This window comes from Nuphar pumila, chromosome 5 (assembly GCF_984573655.1).
Source record: "Nuphar pumila chromosome 5, dmNupPumi1.hap1.1, whole genome shotgun sequence".
Lineage (NCBI taxonomy): Eukaryota > Viridiplantae > Streptophyta > Magnoliopsida > Nymphaeales > Nymphaeaceae > Nuphar > Nuphar pumila.
Window position 1 is genome coordinate 106,035,983 of NC_143253.1, and position 21,923 is coordinate 106,057,905.

Here is a 21,923-nt window from a genome sequence, read left to right on the forward strand (position 1 = left end):
TGATCCAAATTCAATACTGAAACCTCCAATCAATTGATCATACTCCCACTCAGTTGGATATCCGACCAAAACCCGAAGAGTTTACATCACTCCGTCGTAGTCTATATCGAAACCTGACTTGATGGCGCCAGGTTATGCCTGTTTTGCAACCGGATCCAAATTGCTACCTGGTCAATCAAAGGATCCGACGGGCACTCCTCATCCATTTGGATCCACTCCGGGGACCAGGCGATCCAGAGTCCATCCCCTACAAAACGTCGGAAAGGTGGGGCCCGCGACGACGTGGCGGCCACGTCATGTAAGGTTCGATCTACGTGGATTGCCGTCGGCAGCGGTCATGATTTCCGCCCGACGCATCGCATCCTGTCAGCAACGGCTGAACCTTGACAAAATATCGTTGTTGGATTTTGACTCTTTAATCCTCCAAAGCCGAAAGCCGGCTTGGATGCTCAGACCAAGAGTCAAAGCAGCAAATCCTAAAATGCCCTTCACAAAGTTTAAAATGGCAATTATCCTCAAATGGAGAATTACCGGGCGCGTATCAAGGATGTATCGATTTTCAAAAGAGAGGGTGAGTATTTTTTATACGTTTGGTATATACTCATATTTTAAATATCAGAGTTTTTTTGCCTTTCATTTTTTTTTTTGAGGATGAGAATTGTGGCTTTTGTTGAGGTGGGGAATTCCTAGAATTTGGAGAGAGTGAGAGAAGCATAGTTGTTTGTGGTTTGTGGTTTGTGGCTCAGCTCCTAAGTCGATCAAACTTGTAAAATAAGCTCGGCAAGTTCAACATGAACAATAAAGGTTTAGCTTGGCTAGACTTGTATAAACTCACAAAGAAGTACTAAGCATATTTCAAATAATCTTACATCATATAATATAGTGTTAAATGATATCAAATCATTTATTTGCAAGCAATAGGTCTAGAGATGAAATCTTATTGCTTTCTACTTAAAAACAATGTGTTTTATTTTTAATCTTAATGCCTCTAATTATTGAATTTTTTTTTTCTCGTAAACAAGCCAACGGGAGCTCGGTTTCGTTAAGAGCTTGGACTCAGGAGGACCCCCTTTATCTTAATGCATGATTACTAGCGGATCTCAACACATTTGTCATTTTCTTAAAAGATGAGGATATGAAAGTCGTTTCGTCTTTGCCGTTTCCCGGCGTAGCGAGAGTAGACGATAAGGCGGTCGAGCGGTATGAACGAGGAGAGGGACGGCGGCGTGAACTCTGACACGTATCCCTGTGGTAGATGAAGCGTTCGCATGGATCGCCCGGTATAAAAGCCGGAGGCGTCCTCCCTTTCTCCTTCCCGACGATAAACAGACTCTTCCTCCTCTTCCAGAAGAGCACACGTTCCGAATGGCACGTGCGATGCAGCTCCGCTACTGTTACGCCTGCATCTTGCTCGCAGGTACGGACGCCTCTCTCTCTCTCTCTCTCTCTCTCTCTCTCTCCGTAATGTTGATGGTTATAGTTCGGCTCTCTCTCTCTCTCTCTCTCTCTCTCTCTCTCTCTCTCTCTCTCTCTCGTCGGATTTACTAGAAATTTTCCACTTATTGGGAATTTAATCGGTGGAGGAAATAGTGAAAGCGTGTAACAAGTAATTTTTGCTCCTTTTCTGGCGTAATTAATCGGTGGAGGAAATAGTGAAAGCGTGTAACAAGTAATTTTTGCTCCTTTTCTGGCGTAATTAATCGGTGGAAGATAGGGAAAAGGAAGAACATTTGTGTTTTTTTCTTTTTTTGCTCTGTTTCTTCAATGCCTAAAAAAATGAAAATTCTGCTGATATTTTTTAACAGAATCTGGTGAGCTTCTGATGGAGTTTTAAGTGAAGATGATTTGTTTTTAGCATGTAAATTTGTGGATGAAATTGCGTTTTTAGTTTATTTTTTTCCAAATATTTCCAAGTAAATCTGTTAATTCCAAAAGTAAATTTTAAGTGTCGAGGAGAATTCTGTTTTTCATGTGAATTTGGAGGTGAAAAAACTCGTTTTGCATTGATTTCGTTGATTTTCTGCGGTTTATTTCCTGGATCTTGAGCGAGAGAATGCAGAGTTGGAGATTCTTGTGAATTCTGGAACGAGTGAGGAAGAAATGAGAGTAAAACTAGTGTTGAATTGTTCGAAATTTCTTTTCTTCCGCTTTTATAGTGAATTAGTTGGAAAGGGCTTTTTTGTGTCTATCTCTAGGAGAAAAGGGTATTATGAGGAATTTTGGTATTTTTTATATAAAAAATAGTTATCTCAAGTGGGTGAATACCGAACTTGAGCTTTTCTAGGATTTTAGCATTAGATTTCATTCGTTCCGGAAATGAAGGGAAGAGGTAATTGCGAGAATCTAGACTTCAGAAATTTGTGTATTTTGCGAGATTTTCGGTATCTTTTTGTAAAACTCAGTTATCGAACTGGATATTAAATGATCCTAAATAGAGAATTTCAGATATCACGAAAAAAAAACACTAGAAATTTAGTGGTCAAGTTTCCGAATTTCCGGGTTTTTCTTTATCTTCAGTACGGGTTAAGATTCAGAAGAATGAGTAATAACCGCGTTGCTGAAAGCAAGAGAACTTCAAAAACAGGGGAAAACGAAAAGTATTGCTGAAGATTCACGTTTGTCTAAGTTTGCTACATCAAGAGACCGTGATATGTGATAAGATTTTTATTACGTTTTTCAGCGTTGGTTCTTCTGGTCACTACTGCAAAGAAGAAAACGCAAATTGCGTCATTTTTTAGCAAAATCTCTGTTGCTTGAATCTTCAAAAGTTGCTCTGTCCTTTTCCAAATATAGGATTTTTTTAGCAAAATCAGTGTTTGGCTCAACTAAGCTCGGCTTGTATATACTCGTTAATTAGTAATAAATATTTTACATACATTTTATGTCAGACAGTGTAGATGGTTAAAGTGTTTTGCTTACAAACAATAAGTTTAGGGTTTAAATCCTATTGCTTACAGCTTTGAACAGTGACCTCAAGCTGGACTTAGTAGCTATGGAGTACAATTTCTGTTATTTTCATTTTAAAATCTGTACTCTTTTTTACAAGCTGGCTCAAACTCAGCTCATTTAACTCAAGCTTGCCATGAACTCAAGCTGGGATCTGGCTCTGTAAAAAAACGAGCTGAGTTTGAACACCCTCTGTTTAGTTCGTTCAGCTTTTTTACCAACCCTAATCGCAGGTGTATTTGTTGGATAAGAATCACATTTTGGATACTATTGTTTTTTGAGACTTGAAATTTAGGTGCCTCATGGCTCGTTCACTATTTTAAGTTCTTCAAATTTTTCGATATTGAAAGTTTCGATGCATCATATGCAGTTTTTTTTAATCTATTGAAAAAAGCGCTTATACATCACATTATCTAAATTATGTAGCTTATATTTTTAGATTTTGATGACAAAAACATCAGAAGATGTAACAAGGATGGCAGTTTCTAACATATAGTACTTTCAGTTGGAGTAATTGGTCTTCCCTCCTCGCTTTGTATATATAAGGACTCGGTATGGACCGTATTATTTTTTTGCTTTTTTTTTACATGTTTTGTAAATCAAACCTTACAAATATGTTTCTGTAGTTTTTTTAGTGGAGAACATCTATTAAATGAGGAATTTCTTATTTTAAATCAGGTTTAAAAAAAATCAATGGTCTATATGAACCAAAACTTTCCAACAAAAAAATTATATTTCTCTCATCAAAACAATTCGATCTAAAACATTTTATCTAGTAAATATAAAGATATATACATCTTCATACTAAACAAAAAACACCTGGATGACTTTTAGAAATGGAAGATAGGGATTTGAATACGACTGATCGGAACCAAGTTACTCCTTCCGGTTGACTAGACCTAGTAACTTTTTTTTTTATGATCGGTTAGGCAGATCCCACCAGTCATACAAGGTATCATTGGGTTTTGAACTTGCAAACGTCACTAACTGCTTCTACCAAACAACTAGAGCCCCCGTTGATGCATAGGCATAGATTTATTTAGAGGTCAGTGATGATGAAATGACCTATATAAACCCCGAAGGACAAGTCTGCATCGATTCATGCTGGCAATTTTGGACTATATAAAGTTCTTTTGAAAATAACAAGAACCAGCTTTCAGGACTAACTTTTCCCACCTACTTTTGCGTGAAAAGTTAGTTTTTCCTAAGATGGTATATATACACCAGTGGGAACTATGGTCCAAGGCAGTGGGTGCATATGATATTGGCACCCACCTGTGGGGACAGATAGGTGCAGCTCAGTCCGTTGAACCCGGAAGTGGGTTCTGCAAGTCTTCCTGATCGATGGACCCATTTGCCTCGTCGATAAAGATGCGAGCTATGGCATCGAATATTGCTTTTCTATTACTTTTCTTATAGAACTAGCAATCATATAGACCTTTACGCTTGATTAATGGATTCTTAATCTCAATGATCATTATTGGGGATTGATTGTGTTACTCCCCTAATCATGCATCTTGAATGAGATCATCATTTTAGAGTGTTAATAATGTAATGATAACATTGCCTTGATGGGGAATCCATGGTTATAGTTATAGAGAAACATGGCCGACACTAGCAATAGATATGATGGACATTCAAACTTTGGAGATGATGGGCTCATCCAGCGCATATGAGTATATGACCACACTGCTTTATGTGATCACATGGGATGAATCCAGCCAAAACATGGTATTACGTGGGCTTGATAGTTTTTGTGAGATGTGGTGCTACAAGTTGGAGCCCAAGAGGATTGTGAATGTAGGGTAGTTGGTTTGTGGCTTTAGTGGGGTCTTTATCACTGATGTCATGATCCTATCCTCCACATGATCTGCTTCTAGTTTTTATCATAGGCGGAGCTGGGGAGGGGGCAGAACCGGCCCAGTTAAAAAAAAATTAAAAGCCCACCCCTGATTTCATATGAAATAGATTTTTATCCATTTTTGTGGCCCAGTCCTAGCCCAGCCCTGACTGCAGCAAATAGTTTGATTTGTCCATATGAAATAGATTTTTATTAATAATTGTAGCCATTTTTTATTTTATAACACACACATCAATCCTAGCTACGCCCCTGGTTTTTATTATATGTAATACCACATGGAGCGTGACGTATGAATAACAAGAAGATTGCGCAGAATGTAGGTTAATTCGTTGTAGTTTGTTTGTGTTTCTAGCCTTTTGGTGCATGGAGGCCTTTATCAATGATGTCATGATCTTATCCTCTACATGATATTCTGGGTCACCACCGTTTTTCAACCATGACAGAACTCATTGAGAAATCATATAGTTTTTCGAAGCTTAGCGATTATATGAACAGGTTGGTTGCTATGAAGTTTGTAGGTTATGTAGGTCCTATAATAATGCATGTGGATCCAACCTCTCTTATCTTGTTGATTGAACTATTTCAACCATAAAAAAGAGGTGGAGGTCCCTTTGCTATGAAGCTCCCAACTAGGGGTGGCAATCGGGTCGGGTTGGCGGGTCGGGTTGGCGTGTCAGCATACCTCAACCCGAACCCGACCCGTTTATTAAATGGGTCGGCTGTGGCAAACACGAACCCGACCCGTTTAATAAACGGGTAACCCGACACGACCCGCCAACCCATTTAATAAATGGGTTGGGTCAGGTAAACGGGTTTTCAGGTTCGCGGGTCGGGTTGGCGGGTTGACGGATCGGGTTGGCAGGTAGACAGGTTGGCGGGTCGGGTTGACGGGTTGACGGGTCGGGTTGGCGGTCGGGTTGGCGGGTTGGCGGGTCGGGCAGACGGGTTGGCGGGTCGGGTTGGCGGGTTGACCCACCCGCCTAACCCGTTTATTAAACGGGTCAGCCGGGTTGGCGGGTTGGCATACCCCCAACCCGAACCCGACCTGTTTAATAAACGGGTTACACGGGTCGACCCGTTTATTAAACGGGTTGGCTTAAGCCCAACCCGAACCCGCCTAAGAGTCGGGTTGGCTGGTTGTGTCAGAAATTGCCACCCCTACTCCCAACGTATCAACTGGAGCTCTGTGTGGTTGGTAGGAGCTGTCAGTGCACGTCTCCCTGTGATGTTGGGCATCGCAGGTTCAAAACCTCCCAACGTTGTTAAAGACCTTCAGTGGTGAAAACCAATAAAAAATTGATTTTTTGGAGAATAAGAACAGATATCGGAAAGAAGTGATTTTTGATAGTAGAACATGTTTTTTTTTTTTAAAAGGCAAGCTGGAGTTAGCCCGACTCCTAACAGTTATACAACTATACCATTGGGTTTTGAGCCTCCCAACACAAGGTAACGTACACTAGCACTGCTCCTACCAGACAAGCGGAGCCCCGGTTAGTGTATAACATGGATTTTAGCATTTATATGTTATGTTGCTTGGAGTGCTGCCCAACAACTGTTTATCAATGTCTCAAAAATAGGAAACTTTCCGTCCCAATTTCGTTCAAACTTCTTTCACAATGCTTTTATATGTATTTTCTGTGCCTCTCTCTCTCTCATCCTACGTTGTCCCCTTTGTCCATCCATGGTGCTCATAATTACTGTGCTTGTTTCTTCTGTTTACGAAGGTGCATTGTTCCAGCAGGCAGAGAGCCTCGGGGTGGGCATAAACTACGGGCAGATCGCCAACAACCTGCCGTCCCCGTTACGCGTCGCCGCCCTCCTCCGCTCCATCAACGTCCGCAAGGTCAAGCTCTACGACGCCGACCCCAGTGTCCTCCGCGCCTTCGCCGGCACTGGCATCGAGTTCGTCATCGGCATCGGCAACGAGCTCGTCGCCAGGATGACCGACCTTTCCTTCGCCCTCGCCTGGGTTCAGCTCAACGTCCGCCCCTTCCTCCCCGACACCCTCATCTCCTGCGTCACCGTCGGCAACGAGGTCTTCTCCGGCAACGACACCGTCCTCATGGCCAACCTCCTCCCGGCGATGCAGAACATCCACTCGGCCTTCTCCGCCCTCGGCCTCGACGGCCAAGTAACCGTCACCACCGCCCACTCCCTCACCGTCCTCTCCTCCTCCTACCCACCTTCCTCCGGCGCCTTCCGCCAGGACCTGGCCGGATACATCCAACCCTTGCTGGACTTCCACGCCCAGACCAACTCCCCCTTCCTGATCAATGTCTATCCTTACTTCGCCTACAAGGGAAACCCGAGCCAGGTCCCCCTCGAGTACGTCCTCTTCCTGCCGAACAAGGGGATCGTCGATTCTGTTTCCAACCTGCATTACGATAACATGCTCTACGCCCAGATCGACGCTGTCTACGCCGCGCTCGCGGCGATGGGCCAGCCAGAGTTGCAGGTGAGGATCTCGGAGACGGGTTGGCCGTCGAAAGGGGACCCGGACGAGGCCGGGGCGACGCCGGAGAATGCCGGGATCTATAACGGGAACCTGTTGAAGAGGATCGAGGTGAAGCAGGGAACGCCGAAGAAGCCGTCCGTGCCGTTGGATACGTACGTGTTTGCTCTGTTCAATGAGGACATGAAGCCCGGGCCGACCTCTGAGAGGAACTATGGATTGTTCCATCCCGATGGCACGCCGGTTTATCACATTGGGCTCAATGGGGTTCTTGCTGGATATTCAGGAGAGGCAGTGGGGAGGAGGAGCCAGGTAAATCGATTCCCTTTTGCTTCCTTCCTTTCCCTTTTTGTCAATTGCTTCCCTAAGTTTCCCTTTCCCTTCTTGTCAATTCCCACTAGGGTTGCACATGGGTTGGATCCAGGTAGAAGAATTTGTAAATTGTCCCAGATCCGAACCCATCCGACTCCCCCAATGTATTTTGGAATCTGAAACCCGTCCCGTTTGCATCCCTAAATCCCACTCACTAACCTTCTCACTTCGTCCGTGTTTCATATTAGAAAATTATAATTTTTTTTATAACAAGCTTGTATACTGGTTTTATATTGTTTTTTATTTGCCTCCACCTGCCCTCCGTATTGCTTTCTATGTGTTTGCTTTATATTTTTCAAGCATTTGCATAATCACTTGATAACCGCTTCCCACTTCATACTAGTTTTTAAGACTCGCTTCCTAACTTCCGCTTCTAGTGTCCATTTAGTTTCTTGGTAACTATGCTCTAGACAGTTTGTTGTTGGTAAAGAAAGGAATTTGAATTTTTAATGGCTTGGTTTCAAAATATGTTTTTGGTGGTCACGTTATTAGTATGCTTTCTTTGTTGGACATGGTTTTTATGTGGGCAGTTCTACAAACAGATCTTATAAGATTTTCAACTTTGGAACTTCTTGCAGATGATTCAGAGTTTGGGTTTTTTGGGCATTGTGCTTATCCTGATAATGTGAGCTCAAGGATGTTGATTGGTTGCCAATGGAGGAGCTTAAAGATCATTAACATGGGGCCCGTAATTTCTGTTCAAAAGATCTCTGCTGGTGAGTGCATTCACTCTGTTTCTTGGTTAATTGTATTAATTATTCATAAGCTTCTACTCTTGGTCATTGATACATTGCTTGCTGTATTGGCCTACTTAGGTTTGAAATCTATGATTTATCATATTTTATATTCAAAATATTAAGAAATCCCTTCTTTCTGCTTAGGGCAGCAAGTATTTTTCCATCATTCACTTTGGCATTATTAATGAAATCCAGGACTTCTTAGGCTTCGGTTATTGATATCATGTCTTGATTTTCAAATGCAGGTCAAAAAGATTATGGGAAGTCGTCATCGTAAAACCAATCATCTGCTGCATGGAAATCTTTGGCTGAGTTGATTTTGTTTTTCTATAGGATGCTGCTCTATAGAAAACCACAAAGGCATGTGCTGAATGCCTGCAAATCCATTCATTCCACGTTGATCAAGCTTCGTCATTTGAAATCAGTTTGGCATTCAACGCCTGCCGTATGGTCCTCTGTGGAGCGGCGTCCTATAGAAACACAACGCTTTGTGGACCTGTGGACCATCTTCTACAGGGCAGACTACCAGCCTGCTCTATAGAAAATGAGCTTATAAACTACCTTGTTTATTTTTTACCGATCTGATGAGGATGTCTGCAGAAATTCCTTATTGGTGAAGAGTTTGTATTTGTTGTTCTTTGATTCTTTATTGGAAGCAGCAGTTGGACTATAATTAACTGACTGATTATTTATTTGTTTACCTATTTTATTCCTTGGTCGGTGGGTCCCCTCTAGGTCATTTGGCATGATTGTGAATGCGAAACTGAACGGTGCAAAATGGTTCGTGTTTGTTCGATCTGAATCCCGTCTCACGCTTTATTTCGGACTTCACAAATTCGGATTGTTTTCAGGTTGGGATCAACATTTTAACGGTCTTATTTTAATGGATCCAGTATTACCATGTATATTTTGAACACGAATACAACTCCCCATCAAATTTTATTAGGATTCGGATTTAGATGCAAGTCTGGTGCACAAAACTTCAGATTTGGATCTGCCATGATCTGGTTCATACCAGATCCGTTTGTGCCCCTATGTGAGAGGCTGTATTTTGGTTATACAGGGTTGTTCAAGATAAGCTCATCATCTGAGTCAACAATTTACAGGGTAATCCCGTGTCTCACCAGATTAGCTGTAGGGATGGAAATGGACCGGGTCGAAACAGCCCCCGCCCCACCTTGTCCCGTTTGGATTGGGGATGGAGGACATGAGGCAGGGATGGAGGTTAAAATCAAAACCCATCTGGGGATGGACTTACGCTTTCCTCTGCCCCGCCATGCTCCTCCGTCCCCGCCCCCATTAGTAAAATTACTAAAATACCTTTAATGATTTAATAAAAATTCATATAACTCCCTTATATATATTTCTAATTTCTAACCTTAAAGCTAAAACGGCCATCATCTTCTTTGGGTTGCCGCTTTTCTAGTAAGCTCTCCTTCCTCTCCTTTTTTGGTCCGCACGATCGATCCTTGGACGGTTCAACCTCTTTAAAGTGGACCGGGGGAACGGTACCCAACCCTGCCTTACCCTGTTTGGACTGGGGATGGAGGACATGAAACGGGGATGAAGGCAGGGATGGAGGGCAGAATTTTGGGATGAAGACCTTGTACCCTGCATCCGCCCCTGGTCCACTGCCATCCACAATTAACTGGGTAACTACTAGCTCAAATCCCAAAATAAGAGAGAGAGGGAGGGGGGGGGTGTTAAATGAGCTGTCTTTCTCTATGCAAATATGGCCTACTGGGTGAACTGAAACCAACTATATTTATGATGAGTAGGGGTGGCAAAACCTGACACGACCCACCAACCCAACTCTTAGGCGGGTTAGGGTTGGGCTTAAACTAACCCATTTAATAAATGGGTCGACCCGCCTAACCCGTTTATTAAACGGGTTGGGTTCGTGTTAGGGGTATGCCAACCCATTTAATAAACGGGTTAGGCGGGCGGGTCAACCCGCCCACCAACCCACCCGCTAACCCGCCAACCTGACCCAACGGGTCATGTCGGGTTACCTGTTTAATAAACGGGTCGGGTTCGTGTTTGCCAAAGCCGACACGTTTAATAAATGGGTCAGGTTCGGGTTGAGGTATGCTGACCCGTCAACCCGCCGGGTCGACCCACCAACCCGACCCGATTGCCACCCCTAATGATGAGACAGTCCACATTATGGGCATAGCACATCGGTATGGGGTTGGGGTAGCTTTCATTTTATTGTAGCTACAAATAATTGGCCTGCTGGGCGAATTGAGACCAACCATTTCTATAGTGGGATGGTGTAACAACGTGGGCTACTCGGGCACATGAGAAGGTGGTTCATTAAACTTTTACCAACCCGAGGCCAGCCAATGTGCGATCTGTGGACTATCCAAAAAAAAGTCACTCAGCTGGAATTTCTTATCAAGGGAATATTTCGAAAGATTTAGAAATTCTTGTTTTTTGAGAAAAATCTCCGAAAGTTGGGTGTACCTGGTGGGAAAGAGGACCTGGGGCTTTTACAATAATGTGCTCGCAAGTGAGTGAGGTGGGTTTCCCCAGTTATCCAACAAAAAAAAGAAATGTAACTAAGTTGCACTCTCTAGTAATTAGGCTCAGAAAAGAGGATGCCATGAGCCTGTTCAAGATTCGGGATACTACATCTAGTCCAGGTAACAAATCAAATGCCCAATCCACCCAACAAAAAAGGTCCAGAAGGGAAAGAATCAAACGGTTATATTTAAACTCATAAACGATAACCAGTTACAAATGGCATTTCATACAATAAAAGGACAATATGTCACACAGAATTCCCAAGATTCTGATTCAATTTGAACCAGGATATCTGAATGAACCATCGTAAGCATCTGTCAATGCCGAAGAAAACAAGTGTCGCAGAGATGTAGGAGTGCACCCCAGAGACAATAAGTGATAGCCTTCTTGAGGAAAGAGTGAGAAGCAATATCACTCTTTAAATGACCCAAAACGCAAGGAGCCCTGCAGTATTGGCACAGTACAGATTTTAAGCAGAGTAAGAGAAGCAAAACTACTTGTTTTTGCAATTGGATACATGGATCAAGTAATTCTTGCCAAAGTACTTGTTTTTTCGTGGTAACAAATCTGAAGGCATGAGGCAACACATTTCATCAGCACCAAGGACAAAAAAATTGTCCATTTTAAGGTAAAAAACAAAAAAAAAAATCATTTTTGGGGCTTCTGAGTCACCGCTTATTCTGGTTGAACTGGGTTTTCTTAAGCTACTCTCATTTTGTGTTAAATGATCTAGAATAACTGGAGTCTCTGTTTGTCCTTTTAGTAGTTCTGTTAAATTAAGGACTTTGTGTTAAGATTTTGTTATGGTGGGATTTCTGGAATTGAAAGTCTTCATTATGTGATTCCTTGTCCTGTCAAATTGGGTGCGAGATCCCTGCCCATGCATGTCAAGGATGGTTCACTACAAATAACCATCATAATTATGTGCAGACAATTTTTTTGAGAAATTTTGACATTTCTATCTTTTCCTTTTCTTGGCAGTATGTACATTTTTTGCAACGAAGCCTCAAACATAAGCCCCAGAAAAAAAAAATCCGGTCGGCGCTGCCCCCCTACGGCCCCCCGCCAGGGGCGGCCCCCCCATGGACCCCCGCCCGCTGACCGCGCAGTGGGACCCGTGCCGGGGGGAGCCCCCGGACCCCCCTTTCTGCAAGGGCAAAAGTACAATTTGCAAAGTTTATAAAAACACTCATGCTGGTGCCAAACCTTAGAGGACAATATCCACATATATGCACACAGGATATATTATTATTATTATTATTATTATTATTATTATTATATATATATTTTAAATATATATATAGCCGAGTCCCCGTGTCCAAAATTTTTAAAACTGCGCCGCACCCATGTCGCACCCGCACCCATGTGACATAGCTAACAACTCAAACCAGTCACTGGTACAAGGAACTTGTAACAACAACATCTTGGCGATGTATGGTATAGGGTTTCCCATTTTGGCAATTAATATACAAGCAATAAAGCTTTAAAGTTTTAAAAACGTGGGCTTTATCAGATACACAAAGAGCAGCTACACGAAAATAACAACATAACCAAATGTTGAAGCTCAATAAGTTGGATTGAAATAAATCATTCTCAACTTCTCAAAATTGATGTAGTGAAATCACAAATCTCTTCCTACCAAAGGTTATAAGAGAACAAATCATGACATCCACACTTTATAAGATTAGTGCCCCATGAAACCTCTAACCCTTCAGGAACTAGTAGTAACAGCAATAATAATGCTAATGAGATAGTAACCAGCGATTGGTTGGTCAAAATGCTGATCTATCACACTAATGGCCAGTCACATAAAATACTACCTCTGACATTATGATGGTGAGAGTACTAAGCCCATGGTTGGACACACTTAGATTGGTGTTCAATCTGTTGGTTTGCCTGTTGAGAGAGTCTTAAAATCATTAAGTGGTGGTCAACTTCAATTGTTAAAGAAAATGCAACAACAGATCCAACAACTACAACTTCTTGCTCAATCAGTTGTAGCCTCTCCTTATGCTACTTTTGACTCTTCCTCTGGTACTGCTCTCTCAGGTATCTCAGGTTGCTCCTCTCGTTGGTTAATAGACTCAGGGGCTCCTTGTCATATGACAGTGCATGAACCTTTCTTAACCAATTGATAGCCCTGCAATGACACTTTTCATATTTCATATGGTTTTTTATGTCTATCTCAAAAGTTGGTTAAGTTACTTTTGACTCTTATCCTGGTAGTAAGATTAATCTTTCTCAAGTTTATCATGTCTCATTCATTGCTATGAATCTTATCTCTGTTGTCCAAATTATCAAGCTTAATTGTAATGTTATCTTTTCTCCTTTTGGTTGTGTAGTGCAGTATCAATTATCAGGGAAGAAGATTGGGATTAGCCATAAGAGAGAGGACTTATACTACTTGAACTGACTTGATACGAGTGAGCATAAGTCCTGAATCAGATTGGGAGCGTCAGTCATGGATGAGTGTTTTGTAGCACCAGAGACCAAGATTTTCAGCTCTAGTTTGCAAAAATTGGTATCTTCAGGAAGAATTGGTGGGCCTCAGTTACTTCTGTCCAATCATGTTAGAAACTATGAGAGTTGTTGCCTTGTCATTTGGGTCTAGTGATAAGGAGTCTGAAAGCCCTTTTGATCATGTACATTCTACTCCTTCACCGATCTTGTCAAAAGGAGGATCATCATATTTTGTTACTTTCATGATGATTGCACAATATTTACTTAGTTATGTTTTATGAAAAATAGAAGTGAATTTTTTGAGATCTTTAAGAGCTTTCATATTATGGTTGAGAATCAGTTTGCATCTAAAATTAAGACACTTTGAACGGACTCCGGTGGTGAATATGTCAGCTATGTATTTGAGAAGTTCTTACAAGAGAAAGGTATAGTTCATCAAAGATCGTGTCCCTACATTCATAAGCAAAATAGAGTGGTCAAAAGAAAGAATATACATATCTTGGAGACAACAAGAGCCCGTCTTTTTAGAGGTGGAGTGCTCAAATTGTTTTAAACGGATGCAGTTTAGTTGAGTATCTATCGAATAAATCATATGCTTTCAAGTATACTTAAAAGTACAGCTATATTTCAAAAATTGTATAGAAGAACTTCAAACTATGATATAATGAGAGTATTTGGATGTATACGCTTTGTTCTTCTACCTGATAGATCTAGAGATAAGTTGTCTCCACGAGTTGTTAAGTGTTGCTTTATTGGTTTTACTAAAGGTCAAAAGGGCTATAAATGTTATGACCCTATTGGAAGAAAGGTGTGGGTATCTCAACATGTTATTTTTCATGAGGACTTGCTATATTTCAATCAAAATGGAGAAAAGACGAGAGATGAGTCTGACTTATCCTTCTTTGATCCTTTTGGTGAAAAAGAGTGTGTAAATGAAGGGGTGGGCATTCAAGGGGAGCAAGTTTAGCCTTGAGATAGTAGGTTTAGGCAAACCTACTCAAAAATATATGAAAATGTTGTTGAAATCCCCTTCTTGAATCAAGTGGAGGCAAAACCAGAGAGAAGAGAAGAGGCCAATTTTGATCCTATTCCTTCGTAAGTTGAATCCGGACACCAAAATTTAAAGTCCCCATCAGAGTTGTTATCTTCTTTCCTTGATCCTTCTCAAGTATGTAGAAACTCTAGAATTTCGATTTCTCCTTCTCGTTTTGTATCCTATGAGTTTTTCTTCTCAACATCGTGCATTTTTAGCCTGAGACTTGAGTGGAAGCAGCAGAAAAAGATGAGTGGCAAAGAGCTATGGCTGAAGAAATGAGTGCATTTAAGATGATGCAAGTACGAAAATTGATAAAACCTCCGCTAGGGAAGAATATTATTGGGAGCAAGTGGGTTTATAAGATAAAGACCAAGGCAGAAGAGTTAATTGAAAGATATAAAACAAGATTAGTAGCCAAGGGTTATAGTCAGCGGTTTGAAATTGATTTTGCTTGGAATTGATTTTGCTAAGACCTTCGCTCCAGTAGCTCATATGATAATCATTTGTACAATGCTCGTTGTGGCCGCAGTACACCAGTGGAACCTATGGCAATTGGATGTCAAAAATGCTTTCTTGAATGGAGACTTGGAAGAGGAGGTGTATATGAAATTGTCATAAGGATATTTAGATCCAGTATGGACTTAAATAGGCACCACGTGCCTGGTTTGAGAAGTTTAGTTCAGCAGTGAAATCTCTTGGATTTAAGCAGTCATCATGACCCTGCCATGTTTGTATCTTTCTCTATGCTCGGAAGATGCATATTACTTCTATATGTAGATGATATGATTCTCACAGGAAATGACATGAAAAGAGTTGAGGAAACCAAGAAGAAGTTGGCTAGCATGTTTGGGATGAAAGACCTAGGGTGTCTGAAATATTCTTTTAGTCTAAAGATAACATACTCACTAAGGGGATTGTACTTGTCCCAACATAGGTATGAAATAGATTTGATGGTAAAAGCAAGGCTAAGAGATGATTCAAGAAGAGTCCATTCGACTATGAAAGCAAAATTGAAGATGAGACCCATAAATGGTGGAGTTAGAGAATCATGTAGTATACAGACAACTAGTTGGGAGTCTCATATACTTGACCATATCCAAGCCATATATTACTTATGTAGTTCATGAAGTCAGACAATTTATGAGTGCTCCCAGGACAGTTCATTTAGTCGCAACATTCAGGATTATCAGATACGTGAGAGACACTATGCACTATGGCATGTTCTTTTTATCATCATCAGATACAGTATTGAGGGTCTTTTGTGGTGCTCATTGTGGAGGCTCTACTAGAGATCATCATCTCTCTACTACTGGTTTTTTGTATTTTTCTTGGAAGCTCTTTGAACTCATGGAAAAGCAAAAAACAACAGAGGGTTGTCTTATCCGCAACAGAAGTTGAGTATAAAGCTATGGCCTAAGTCATTACTGAGGTTATTTGGGTACAATGGTTAATGGGTGAGTTGGGAGTCTCCATTGTGGACAAAACTCATTTATATTGTAACAATATGAGTATTATTCATATTGTCAAGAATTCAGAGTTTCATTAGCGAACCAAATACATTGAAATAGATTGTCGCTATACAAAGAATACTTATAAAGATAGAGTTATTACTCTGGAGCATGTGGGCTCAAGGAATCAGATTGCAGATATATTTAGTAAGAGTCTTGCTCGTTTTCATTTCAACTCATAACTTTCCAAACTCGGAATGATTCTATTGCATCATCCCAAGTTTGAAGGGGAGTGTTAAGAATAGTGTAAAACAATGTATTACTAGTCAATGTAGTCATGTGTTGCCCCCTTTTCTATTTAGTACTCTTTTGTACATTAAAGCATTATCAGGGACAGTTTTGTCCTGTGCAGTTTTGTTTTATTTTGTCATGTAGTATTCTTAGTGAGAATTGACCCTTAAAAGGAGCTCTCTTACTCTACTGAATATGAAGTTGTTCTTCACTTCTTCTTTGTGTTTTATATGAAACCCTAATGCATGATTTCAGTTTGAATACAAATTAGCCCTTCAATAATGAGAAAATTCATCTCAATTCAAACATTAGTCCAACAAAAATAAAAATAAAAATAAAGTAGAAATATAGCAAACTAAATACACTGTTAATGGCACTAAGGGGTACATACCTACAACTCCAAGCATAACAAATATAACTGATGTTATCCGCACAGGAAATTTTCTGTATCGGACAAAGTTATGAATCCTTTGAAGCTTTCTCTGGATAGAATCAATCCATATCCGTGGTTGTGTAGTATTTGTCACCCCCTCCAAATAAAGTGTTTGACCAGAACCAAGTGAGGAAGTCAAGAATGGCCACATGTGCTTGGACTGCAAGGTAAACAGAGAAAATGGAAGATTAAGCAACAGATTCGGAAACGCATTCACAAACACCATTCCCAGAATCAAAATAGGATAAATATGCACAGTAAGAGGAATATAGTCACTTTGGAAATTTAGTAGATATCTCAACAAAACCAACTTTATATCTGTATTTTGCACTAACTTTAGTTTTATCCATTAAAACAATGAACATATTTGATGATCCTCTTATTTTCTACAGGTATTTAAAGGACCCAGGAATATATTTCTATGTATAAATAGCTAATGTATACATATCTCAATCCCTTCATATGGAATTTTAGCTCCATTGCCTGTGATACTTCACACATCACCTGTGAACCCTAGCAAAGCTCCAGCGAATTCTGGCCAGCGTGAGACTCTGTTACATGTTGCTCTATGATTGGGTTTATGTCTTTATTCACAATCCTGGCTGAAAAAGAGACATAAAGCTAACCTGTAAAGGCCTGACAACCAGATTGGGCTCAAGTAATCTCAGTCAAAAGTAGCTTAGAGCTGGTACATCATCAAGTTAGCCAAAGTTGCTTATGAATCAAACATAGCTTGCATTGCCAATGGACCCGAAGTCAGCACAGATGCATGTAACTGATGCTTTTCCGAGTTGGCTGCGGCTCCAACTAAATCCCAGAACCACAGCCTTGAAAAGCCCATCAATCACAAAGATTGCAAGAAATACAAGGTAAATGTTACACTGTGAACACAAATATCATTACTGTAATAATATCAACGAGGTTTTATCAAGATATTTCTCCAGAAAATTTCAGGGAATGTTTATAAAACAAAAATAGTAAAAATAAATTTCAAAAAATTGAATCTCTTCTAAAAATAGAATTACTGAAGAAAATATCTTGATAATATTAATTATAAGTTCATGATGCATTTTCTAATTTATTGTGATATCTTTTCATTTCTAACAAAAAGCATTAAAAGAGAAAATAAATTGAAGAAAGAAGGCAACAAGTATCAATATGGTTTATAATATTGGGAAGATCAGAAGTACCCCAATAACCTAAAGCTTTTCCCTGAGAAACATCATAATAGTGAGATGCATCAAATAACTTGTCTCTTCCAGCCTCCAGATCATAGACTTCTTCCAAGAAATTTCTACTAACATCATCACAAGTTTATGCAAGCCAACTGTCACAATGGATCACGAACAATGGAACACGTAAAAATGAGCCATGAAATGAACTTGGAACATTTAATTCTACTTTCTATTGCAAGAATATGAATAGGCATGCTTCCTAAAGCATGAATTGTGATGACAATTCACAACCAAGCAGCATGCACATGCGCTTGCACAGACACATGTGTATGCTTCATTATGTTACAAATGAATGTCAGGTTGTCTAGCTAACCCACAGTTCAGGAATGGCATGTATGCATGGTTCTAAAACCAGTCACAGCACAGTGATCCAGAGTGCAGACAATTCTGCATCACAATCAGGTGTACAGATGCACACGCACACACATAGAGAAAGAGGGATTGTGTGTAGTCACTGACTGTTCAGGCATGTCATGTTATGCATAATTCTGAAACTAATAACAAACACGCCATGATGAAATAACTGCATATTAATCTAGGTAAGAAAGCAGCAATCACATGCAAATTCATCTTGGAATACTAATATTCCATGCTACAAATTTCATAAACAGATTCTTGTGCAAATAGAAGGAGAAGAAGAAAGTAACTCCAACCCGCAGTCTATTATGTATTGCAAAGTCACCTGTTCAACATGAGAAATGCCAGTAGTTGAAGATGATGTCATCTGCCCAACATCCAACAAATAGTCAACACTTGTCTCACCATCTTTCCTTCGCTTGGTAAAACTTCTAGACATCTTACTCTCAGTTGTTGAACCCAAGTAGCTTAGGAGACCCCATAGACTTGCCCTGCTTCGGGATGATTTCAACCTTTTCTTGTTAGCACTACCATCAGTGCCCTCCAAGTCCCAACCCCTGGAATCCACATACATACCTTCATAGTTTCTGTCTACAATTACACCTTGTTCAAAACTATTGCATTGTCGATCCCACTTTCCACCACAATCAGAATTCATTTGTGCAGATATCTGAGGTGGTGTATTCAAGTGGTTGTGGCTGAAGCAATTAAGATCCGGAGCACTCTTTGACTGAATACCATAGTCCGAATGCATGAGAGAACTGGTCCCAGAGTGCACGCTGCCTTCGTGGTTGGGTGTCCCATCAACTTTCAGCTCAATTATTTCATCACTCCCATCATCAAAGCCAGAGGGAGTGGGCTCATCCCCAGATGCTCTGAGATTACTTCTATCCGTCTCATAACTTACAGAGTCTGATGAATAACCACCAGAAAGGAATAGAGCTAACTGTTCCTTATCTTGTTCATTTAAATTTACCCATTGATTGTTGCCATTGCACTCTCTCATAGATGGGTGCTCCAGGCTTTTCTCCTTGAGTGTAATTTGCTCCCTGATTGCTTTTATAAACTGGCCATGCCTCAACATAGCATCTCCACCAAAGTTTGCCTCATGTGAGACACCAGATAAACTAACAGCTCTCTCCAAATCCTCTAACTGAATAACAATGACAAGAAGTTGAATGAGATATAGTCAATTGTGCAGGAACAAAATAACTTAAAATGCATAAAAGACTCATATCAATTACCTGCCATTTGGTTGTTCCAAGGGCAGTAATGAGATCTCGTCGGTGAAATTCTATTGAATTGAGTAGTTTCTGGTCAGTAGGTTCAGCACCAACAAGGCTTTGCTCATGTAAAAGGGTTCTAAAAGCAGACTCCATCCTGTACAAGCGTAAACTACTATTAAGACTCGTTACAATTTTATAGTTTATCTTCTTCCAGTCAGATATCGAAGTTGGCACCAGCAACAAACACGTAAATAAAAAACGGTCCAAGTGGCTTATGCAAAATATAAATATTTATAATGTCCAATATATATATATATATATATATATATATATATATATATATATATATATATATATATATATATATATATATATATATATATATATATATATATATATATATATATATATATATATATATATATATATATATAACAAAAACAAAACAACGAAACCTCTTCAAAGCAAATAAAATACGAGAGCCCTTAAAAAGTCGTGTTTTAATTTGAATTTGATTGGCTGTTATAACAGAAAATCAATTAAATTTATGAACAAAAACTGAATAAGAAGAGATCAAATGCATCCTGACAAGCATTTACCGGAAAAAAACACAGAAACAAACAACACGTAGGAAATCTCTTCAAGACCAATAGAACATGGCAATTCTTAAAAATTATCAAGTACCAACATTAGAAATCATCATTCTATCTGAATTTTCTAACACCAATTAGTTAACATGTGAACAAAAAGTGAATAGGAAGAAATTAAACCTATCAACAAAAGCAAATGAATAAAATGAGTGTCAAATCCACAATTCCTACTTCATGTATGGTTATCTGATGTCATAAGAGGAACAAATTCATCCCCAACAAATATATTAAAAGAAAAAAGAAGTATTTCAGTGACACCGTTAGAAATCAATCAAGAAGAAGCGTGAACCCTCAGAAAACCACCAAATACCCAACAAGAACTTCATGATACTCGTTGGAACCAGAGGTCCTTCAACATGCTATGAATGGGATCGCCAGAATAGGGGGCTTGGGCGTGAGCTTCTTTGAATAAATTTTGGGGATGCATATTCTCTCTTCTTATTCATTTTTTCTCTATAAATGCATCACCAAATAAACATGAGTAGAAAAATTGGTTCGAAGAAACGAAGCACGGACCTGTCAGCGGAGTCTTGCACGATTTCGGCAGCAGAGAACAGAGGATCTCTCTCCCATCTCTGGATATTACCCGCCATCTCTATCAAAACCACCGGTAGGAAGAACCACAAAACTCAAATGTAATGCCAAAAGATCAAAAATCCTAGACACCCAATTCGGTTAAGAGGGGAAAAAACCACATTCTTGTATCAGAAATCCCCCAAGTCAATAAACCCACCACCAAAATCCCACAAATTATCCTCCCCATCAACGCCTTCTCTCTTCTTTTGCAAAACAAGAGGCTCGGGCATCATTCTCTAAGGGAGAAGGCATCGAAAGTGAGGAATGGAAAACACTAAGAATGGTAGTGGAATGATCAATGGCTTCTCATGAATAAAAAAAATCAGGTGGGCATCGAAGAAAAAGAAGAAAAGAAAGAATCTGATTGTGGGGTGCTGGAGAGGGACAGTAGGAAATGGGTAAATCTTTTGAGTTTGGGGTATTAACCATAACCATCAAGATCCTGTAAGTTGTTGTATTTTAGCAGTTTATAACACCATTTAATTATTAATAAAAAATTACAAAGACACGTCTATCTTTTGAACTAATTACAAAAACAGCCTATCTATTTAGACATTACAAAAACCCGATTGAGTTAAAAATAATCATTCTCAAATACATGCCTCCTTCATCTAAGTGGGTTGACCAAGATCAAACCATGGTTAATCATATCAAAATTACCATATTGCCCTCATTGCCTGGAAAGGAGGGTTTCTTCATGCCTGATCAACAACTTTTTTTTTCTCCTAATTTGTCTACAGACAGGTCTTCTTTCCCTCCTCAACGTAGCCCTTTAGCGTTCCTTCTCTTTATCTACAATCATTTTTCTGATTCTTGAGAAGATTCAATGCAGCCCTCAGCCTAGTCCAAAGGGGCTTCACTATCGTGTTTAATGCTTCTGATGCGTTGTCTTCATGCACCCTGTGCTGTTGTAGATGCTTCTCTTTTGAATCGAATTTTTCATCATCTTTTGGTTATTCTCCTTTTATGAAAGGAATGGAGCATTTATCACAGTTTGTATATTTTGCCTATTAATTCATGCTATGTCTAGGTTTTTTACTTTTTTTCAATGCTCTAGGTTTTTTCCTTTGATTTTATCATTTTGTGAATAAACTGGTTCAGTTTTATCACCATCATCATCACTGACACAGCCATTTGTTTTTTTTGTTGGAATCATTTGTTTTTGTTCTCACAAACTAGAATATAGGAAAAATGTGTCTGGTAGAATGGAACTAAAGATTTGGTAGTTTTCTTCTTTTTTTGTTTGCTTATACTGTAACTCTAAACTATTTTCAGGAACCATTTGCCCCTTTGCGTTCACATATTCTTATTGGGGGT

At 39.9% G+C, this 21,923-nt stretch overlaps 2 protein-coding genes across 3 annotated transcripts; one reads left to right on the plus strand and one right to left on the minus strand.

Moving 5' to 3' along the window:
- Positions 1–1,210: 1,210 nt before the first annotated feature.
- On the plus strand, positions 1,211–9,066 carry LOC149838010 (glucan endo-1,3-beta-glucosidase 14-like). 2 transcript variants are annotated; one of them, XR_016431928.1, is made up of 4 exons: positions 1,211–1,417; positions 6,532–7,571; positions 8,210–8,347; positions 8,614–9,066. XR_016431928.1 is itself a non-coding variant. In XM_090006318.1 (3 exons), exons 1-3 carry the CDS (start codon positions 1,366–1,368, stop codon positions 8,258–8,260), a joined length of 1,143 nt encoding a protein of 380 aa, XP_089862444.1. In that variant the 5' UTR covers positions 1,214–1,365; the 3' UTR covers positions 8,261–8,349. The 2 variants fall into 2 exon arrangements, 1 of the variants encoding a protein (XP_089862444.1); XM_090006318.1 differs by lacking the exon at positions 8,614–9,066 and having other exon boundaries at positions 1,214–1,417; positions 8,210–8,349.
- Positions 9,067–11,061: 1,995 nt separating this feature from the next.
- On the minus strand, positions 11,062–20,970 carry LOC149838011 (uncharacterized). Its single transcript, XM_090007558.1, has 5 exons — positions 20,547–20,970; positions 19,399–19,534; positions 18,480–19,307; positions 16,521–16,722; positions 11,062–11,338 (listed from the first exon to the last, which is right to left on the minus strand). Exons 1-5 carry the CDS (start codon positions 20,621–20,623, stop codon positions 11,313–11,315), a joined length of 1,269 nt encoding a protein of 422 aa, XP_089863684.1. The 5' UTR covers positions 20,624–20,970; the 3' UTR covers positions 11,062–11,312.
- Positions 20,971–21,923: the final 953 nt, after the last annotated feature.